The sequence below is a fragment of the Diabrotica virgifera genome, chromosome 3, assembly GCF_917563875.1.
Source record: "Diabrotica virgifera virgifera chromosome 3, PGI_DIABVI_V3a".
NCBI classification, from domain to species: domain Eukaryota; kingdom Metazoa; phylum Arthropoda; class Insecta; order Coleoptera; family Chrysomelidae; genus Diabrotica; species Diabrotica virgifera.
In genome coordinates, this window is record NC_065445.1 from 162,131,079 (window position 1) to 162,139,538 (window position 8,460).

Consider the following 8,460-nt stretch of genomic DNA (forward strand, 5'->3'; position numbering starts at 1 on the left):
TTTGACAAAAAGGGTAAGGGCTTAAATTGTCGAAAATCGATTTCCTATAATTTATTTTACAATTTTTCTGTGCCGTCGATAGTTTCCGAGTTAAGGGGGAAATGGTGACAGTTAGAGCATAATTATTGAATTATTTCGTTACTATTAGTTTTAAAACAAAAATGTGCCTATCCAAAAATTTTGATGTTTCATTTTTTGCTAAAATAAATATTTAAGGTACATAGTACGTATGCGGTAAAGGCGTGAGCGTAAGGCCTGATTGGTTTGTTTTTTGTTCAATATTTCTGCCATTTTCAACTTTTCTACAAAAATGGTAGGAACTGAAGTTGTTCCACATAAATCGCATTTACAATTACAATTTTTCTCGTGCGGTCGATATTTTCCAAGTTAATTGTACCTACTTACAATAATAGACGCCTATATTTTTGACTCTGATATTGCATGTACTTCTTTTTGTATTGTAAATCTATACAAATTCTTTTAACTGCTTAAATCCTGTATTTTGGCTATTTGTGGGCAAATTTTCAACCAAATCGAAGGATATGTATTTCGGGAATGGAGGAAAATGTAAAAAACGTTATTTTAACATTTTCTACACTAAAATTTGATCAAAAACTTGTTTTGAATCAAAATAATTGACACTTCCATTCTATTAAAACATTATTTTTTCCATTGATATTTTACTATAAAAAATGCAAATTTATTTAAATAAATACCAAATCACTGTAAAATCGCTTAAAATCATATTTTGATAAAAAAAGAACAAGACTTCTTGAGCTTAAATGTCTTATTTTTACGTTAAGCAGAAGCTATAAACCAAGTTTCAGACAAATCGGAGATCCAAAAGATTTTGTTTGTATGTGATTTGACATGTAATGTACTTTGCCTTATACAATAGTCTGTATAACAACTCATTGTTTTCTAATGTTAATCTTCTTCTTCAGGTGCCATCTCCGCTACGGAGGTTGGCAATCATCATAGCTATTTTAATTTTTGAGGCAGTAGCTCTAAATAGTTGTTTCGAGCTGCATCCAAACCACTCTCTCAGGTTCTTCAACCATGAAATTCGTCTTCTTCCGATGCTTCTTCTGCCATCTATCTTTCCCTGCATTATGAGTCGTAGGATGCCATACTTCTCGCCCCGCATCACATGTCCGAGATACTGTAGCTTCTTTTCTTTAATTGTAAGTTCAACTTCCTTTTCTTTACCTATTCTTCTCAGTACTTCATTGTTTGTAACTCTATCTACCCAGGAAACCCTCATAATTTTTCTATAGGTCCACATTTCAAAGGCGTTAAGTCGTCTCATTGTCTCTACATTTAACGTTAACAATGTTAATAAATAGTTTAAATTAATGGGATGGTCGTGGACATCAGTCAAAGAATACAGTGGATTTAAAACATTAACGTTATTAGAGACTAGAGAACAGTCCAAGATTTTATGTAGCAGGTTACTCATCTGACCACAAATACACTAGCACTGTAAAGGTTGGAATAAATTAATTTTTTATGAATGGCCAATTGTGGAAATAAATCCCGAAACAGGTCGATTTTTATTTTTAATTATATTTTTTGGCATATACAATAATATACATACATCATAGTAGAGACGTCATCCATCTGGGCGTGATGACGTAATCGACGATTTTTTTTAAATGAGAATAGAGGCCATGTGATAGCTCATTTGAAAGGTTATTCAATTCTCTATTCAGCAATATAAACATTCATATAAATGTTTAATACGGCCTACCTCAAGGGTCGTCCCTTCTTTTTAATATTTATACATCAGGTGTACAGACTACCATCTTACGCAAATTTACTTATGCTGACGACACGACTCACATGACCCTGGGAGCCCAAGAAGAAGATATAAAAAACTCCTAAGCCACCATACAAACAGGTCTAAGCACTTAACAGATACTTTTAGAAATGGGGTTTATAAACAAATCTATGGAAGACTGAAGTAACGAATTTTTACATTAACAGCCAGAAGACAAATTGCAGACTAAATTATAATGCGAAGGAACTATTCTAAAGCACAAGCCAAATCCAAATACCTCGGTGTAACACTAGATCGTACCCTAACATTCCAACAGCATTTTGAAAACACTGCAGCAAAAATTAAATAACATTATTCATACACTAAAGACCAAATTTAGTCTTTACCTCTCATAATAGTACAACAAGCATTTTCGAGCAGGGATGAATGCTTCCCTATGTTAATTTTACTTCTATTAACATCGACCTAATGTATTGTTTTAAACGTTAAATGGTTTAACAATGTAATGGCCAATGGTTTGACCTACTTCTGTGGCTAGTTTCAACTACCTGTACACTGGACGTTTGCACCGAGGATGGTTAAACATGATCGAAAATTTGTTGTGATGTTCATTAATCCATTTAGATAATTTTAATAAATATATTTATACCACTTACAACAGAGGTTTCTTACTTCATTATTAAGTTGTTATACTATGGTATACAGCCAATTACAGGGATTTTCCTTTTAAAAGAAATTAAATTAAAGAAGTTAGTCGATAACAAATTTGTACCGATAAGTAAATACATGTTGTAAATGTGTTTTTAGTGTTAAGGTGGAGTCCCTTTTATGCGATTGTCGCATGCATTTGACTGAAGGCTAAAGGCCAGACAAGCGATAATTTACGGCGCTGTAAAAGTATTAAGATGAGATTTCTACAGGCAAAAGACCACTCGGACGTCCCAGACTGCGATGGAGAGATAACATCCAAGCAGATCTCCGGAAAATGAACATTCCATTTGACCCTAGGTTGATGGAAGACCGAACAAATTGGAAAAAAGTTGTACAGTCAGCCAGGACCCACCCAGGGTTTTAGCGCTACCTAGACCCCCCCGTAAAATGAAGCGGCAGTAGCTGCCGATGTAAATACAGTGTTTTGGTCGTTGTTGTGGCTAGACGAGCTACAAATTTGAACCCGGGTCCATTCGTTTGCGACATGACGCCGAAGATGGGTCCGTTCGATGTTACTGCGCGATATTTTACAGCTCAGTTTGGTCATCTACTACACTCACCGTGGGGCCCATTTGAGACACTGGGCGTAGCCGAAGCAGCAATCGCCAGAGACGCACTGTGAACTTATCAGATGATAACTTGATACAAGCGGTCTGTCTATGTGTGCCTATGTGACACGTGTTATGTGAATAGATGTTTTTGTTTATACACTAAGCATCAAAATTAACGAACCACATTAAAAATGGGACATTTTTGATGCCTTGTATTTCCTAAACCTGTTGTCCGATTTTAGTGATTTTTTTTACTATACGATAGCTTTATTCTTCAAGAATATCGATGTAATATATTATTGCTAAACAGTTACGTGTCATTGTATACCGGGTGTAACAATGATGGTGTGTTTTTTCCTCAAAGTTTGGAACACCCTGTGGAATATTCTAGAGTCTAGAGTAAATGAAATATTGAAATTAAAACCCAACTGTAGCATTATGCTTTCTTAACATTTTACTTTTTGATTTATTCGCTTATGTGGGATAATAAAAAGTACTTTCACAACTAGCCATGTTATTCATCAATACAGGGTATTTCTAAATAAGTGCGACAAACTTTAAGGGGTAATTCTGCATGAAAAAATAATGACCGTTTGTTTTATAAACATATGTTCACAAATGCTTCGTTTCTGAGACACGGGATGTTAAACTTTTTCTTACAAACTGACGATTTATTCATTGCTCTAAAACCGGTTGAAATATGCAAATGAAATTTGGTAGGTTTTAAGAGGTAGTTATTGCGCATTTTTTACATACAACTAAGAATTTTATATTCACCATTGGCGTGCATACGGGATGTATCTAAAATGTTTATACCCGTATGCAAGCCAATGGTGAATATAAAATTCTTAATGGTATGTCAAAAAATGCGCAATAGCTACTTCTTAAAACCTACCAAATTTCATTTTCATATCTCAACCAGTTTTAGAGCAATAAATAAATCATCAGTTTGTAAGAAAAAATTCAACATCCCGTATCTCGGAAACAAAGCATTTGCGGACATATGTTTATAAAGCAAACGGTCATTATTTTTTCATGCAGAATTCACCCTGTATTGATGAATAATATTGCTAGTTGTTAAAGTAACTAACTTTTTTATTATCCAACATAAGCGAATGAATCAAAAAGCAAAATGTTAAAAAAGCCTAAGGCGACAGTTTTAATTTCAATATTTTATATACGCTAGAATATTCCACAGGGTGTTCCAAACTTTGAGGAAAAAACACACTATCATTGTTACACCCGGTATACAATGACACTTACCTTTTTGGCAATAATAGTATTACATCAGTATTCTTGAAGAATAAAGCTATAATATACTAAAAAAATCGCTCAAATCGGACATGTTTAGGAAATACGAGACATCAAAAATGTCCCTTTTTTAAGGTGGTGCGTTAATTGTGACGCTTAGTGTATTATAAAACTGAATTTATATTTTTATTTTTATAATAGTATGAAAGATCAATAAGATAGAATGAGAAAAATAATATCAATTAGTAAAACAAATTGCAGCGAGTAGAAATGAAGATTCGCAAAAAGAAGTATTAAAAATAACATTTATGAAAATTTTGTATGTAAAATAGAACTTTTTCTATTAAAATTAGTTTTTAATTACATATTCTGCCAGCTTTTATGTACTTTTTGATAACATTTACATATATATGAGAATGAAAATACTTTGAATGAAATTTTGACTTAAATGCTTTATTGTTTAAAGCATTACAATTTACAGGTATGTAAAGAAATAATAAAATGAGACCCTAAAAAAGTACCTACCTACATATTGTTAGACTTACTTATTTAACCTTTAACTACACGCGCTGGCGTACTTTGTACGCCAGATATAAGAATTCTACTGGAAATATATTTAAAAATTTAATTTTTGACCTTGCTTATTTTTCTAACCTATCACTGGAATGTGCTTTACAATTTGGTTTTAGTTTCGTTATAATCGGCGTTCTGGAAAGATCGTAATTTACATTTTATTATTTGTTGTTTCCGGTGGTGGACAATATACCCCAGGATTATATTACTATAAGTCGTAATATAAGTACATATTTTAATTGTTTTTTAGTCATTATGGCAAAAAATATATTTTTCTTTGTAAACAATACTTTTTCTCCTGTAAAAAATCACATTTAAAAAAATTTTTTATTAGTAATTTTATTTATCATGGAATCCAGTTATTCCATGATTCCAGTTATAAATCCCAATTGGCTTACTGAAAAGGAACTCCAAGTATTCACTGATGCCGAATAAGGTTTATAACAAACAACTAAGTTTATTTAAAAAAAAAAAAAAATTAAACAAATCCGCTGTTTTTAAGTGTATTCTCTTGTGGCGTACAAAGTACGCCACGCGTGTAGTTATGTTATAACTTGATGCGCGGGTAGTTACAGGTTAAGCTAAAATAGTCGGTAGGGTGGGTCCAAGACCAAGAACACCATTGCGATACTAAATTTATTTTTCATTTCAGTTGTTTTTGTCACAAACGTCTTACAAACAGGTTAAATAATTTTTATAACGTGTGATTATTTGCAATAACATATCCCAAATAATTTTACAAATGATTTAACGTAACAATATAAATATAGAATCGACAATTTATTTTGAATTAAAACCTTAGACAACATTTATGTTTGTTTTAGCTGGTGTAAAAGCCGGAGTAGTGGGAGCAATGGGCTTTGCAGCATTTTCAACAGCTATTGATTATTATATGCATAGCAGATTCTGATTTTATTTTTTGTAGATAATATTGTTTAATGTATGTTGTAAATAAATAATTGATTACTACAATTTGGCTGTTATAATAATAAAATAATACAGTTTACGACAATATATAATAATTTAAGTTAGTCAACAATTAGAAGTGGAATTATTAACCAAAACTATATATTTCACCTAACGTTTAAAGTTAATGTTTTTATTAGGTGTAGAGCTAGTTCGCGTCCGTAGTAGAATACTACACGTGCACCCTGGGTAACGCTAAATGAACTAGCAAATACTGGCGGTCAGATAATCTTAGGATCTCCTGACCAGAGACACATTACAATGCCGATAAACGTTATCAAAAGGCAAATTACCAAAAATACACAAGGTCCTTCTCAGGACCCAACGACTAGAAAACTCGGACCGATGATCCGAATTTGTCACTTAAATGTAGAAAGCATAAGCTATTCAAAGAGCCAGTACTTATCAAAATTTTTAAAAGATAACGACATCGATCTGGTCGCTTTACAGGAAACACACTGCGAAACAGAAGAACAACTGCGAAAAAGGGGAAAAATACCTGGCTTCGAACTACTGGGTGCCACGTACCATCGATCATATGGCACAGCAACGTACGTTAAACAAAACATAGAAAACGCCGTCCTTGTTTCCACGTGTACTAATAATGAAATTCATAATGTTGTAAAAATTGGAAACATCACCGTCACTAACACCTACAAACCACCAGCTATATCCTGGCCAGCACAAGTCATTCACACACATCCTCACCCGTCAATATACGTGGGGAACTACAATAGTCACCATGAACAGTGGAAATATAAACAATGCAACAACAATGGGAACGCACTAGTAAAATGGGCGGAGGACGAACATCTCTTACTTAAGTTTGATGCTAAAGACCGACCTACATTTATGTCAGCAGCATGGAAGCAGGGGTACAACCCTGATCTATGTTTCTACTATATTTGTCTCTACTAATAGGAGCGGGCAACCTCTATCAGTCTCACGAAAAGTAATGGACGACTTTCCACACAGTCAACACCGCCCAGTAATCATAAAGGCAGGAACCCAAATTCCTATAATCACATCCATCCTTCGCCCACGGTGGAATCTGAAGAAAGCTAAGTGGAGTAGGTTTTCTACGGAACTGGACAAGACTCTAGGATGGATACCCCCTACCGGCAGAAATTACAAAAGATTCGCTGGAGCCGTAATAAGCACGGCCAAAAAGCATATACCAAGAGGCTATCGAAAAGAATACATTCCCGGTTGGTCCCATAATAGTGAAGAACTGTACCAAAATTTCCTTGAAAGTGGCGATCAAGAAATAGCAGATGAACTGCTCCATAGCCAAGATGCGGCGAGACAACAAAAATGGACCGAAACTGTAGAAAGTCTTAATTTTCAAACATCAAGCAGGCAAGCATGGACCTTATAGATAGAATAGAATAGAAATATGCTTTATTGTCACTGAAAATACAAATTTTATGGACAAAGCTTAATTAAAGTCAGAAAAAAATAAATAAATAATATCTAACAATAACAATAACAAATACAATTTTCTGAAATTTGATAAATCGTCAATATAAAAAAAAAATATACATAAATACAAAATATAAGTTAATAAAGTACAGAAAAAAAAAACAAAATCGATATATTGCAACAATTTATAGAAATTGCAAAGTGAATATACAACAAAGTAAACTATTTATAGACATAGGAACTAATAAGTTTAAGCTGCTGCATGTGACACCCAAGTATAGATAAGTTTGGTTACTTGTACATTACTGTAATTTCTTAGTTAGTCATTAAGAAACTCTTCTACTGAATAATATGGTCTTGTAGATAGATGAGCTTTTGTCATTTTACGGAACTTGGGGAAAGATGTTGCAGATTTGAGTTGTAAAGGAAGATGGTTGTATAGTTTTTTTGCGGAATATAATATAGATTTCTTTACTAACTCAGAGGACGGGATCGGTAAATAGACATCAAAATTTGAATTTCTGGTGGAGTAGTCATGACGAGGCCTTGCTGGAAAGACATGCATATGTTTACGAATTAAGCAAACAGTTTCTAAAATATATAAAGATGTAAGGGTTAAAATGCCGTGATCTTTGAAGTAACTTCTGCAATGTGTTGTTCTTCTGAGGCCAAACAGATACCTTATTGCTCTTTTTTGTAATTTAAAAATAACATCTAACTGGGCAGCTGTACTAGAACCCCAAAAAGGAAGACCATATCGAAGATGAGACTCGAACAAAGAAAAATATGTTAGTTTAGAAGATGCTAAATTGAGTTTTTTCGAAACAGATCTTATAGCATAGCAGGCTGAGGCGAGTTTCTTACTTGAACACATCGATATGAAGGGACCATTTGAGGTTGCTGTCTAAAAAAATACCAAGAAATTTTACAGAATCAACGGTAGAGATCTGGCTGTTATTGACAAGCAGGGGTTGAAGAGCACTTCTATAGGATAATGCTACTGTCTTATCCACGTTAAAAGAGAGTAAATTAGAGTCAGACCAGGTTTTTATCGTAAGCAAATCAGAAGTTATAGTTGCATGAAGAGATGCAATAGTTGAGTTGCTCCAAGTGATACTGGTATCATCAGCAAAAAGAAAAATTTTTCCATCGATTTTTAAGTTACTGATGTCATTTATAAAGATAAGGAACAGTAGAGGACCCAAT

General features: G+C 33.5%; 1 protein-coding gene across 1 annotated transcript in view; it reads left to right on the plus strand.

Annotated features, from left to right (window-relative positions):
- The window catches only part of LOC126881372 (mitochondrial import inner membrane translocase subunit Tim22), a 28,278-nt gene extending 22,440 nt beyond the window's left edge, over positions 1-5,838 (plus strand). The window contains exon 4 of the mRNA XM_050645612.1: positions 5,691-5,838. Coding sequence (XP_050501569.1) covers positions 5,691-5,776 — 86 coding nt within the window. The 3' untranslated portion in view covers positions 5,777-5,838. The remainder of the gene's footprint in view (positions 1-5,690) is intronic.
- Positions 5,839-8,460: the final 2,622 nt, after the last annotated feature.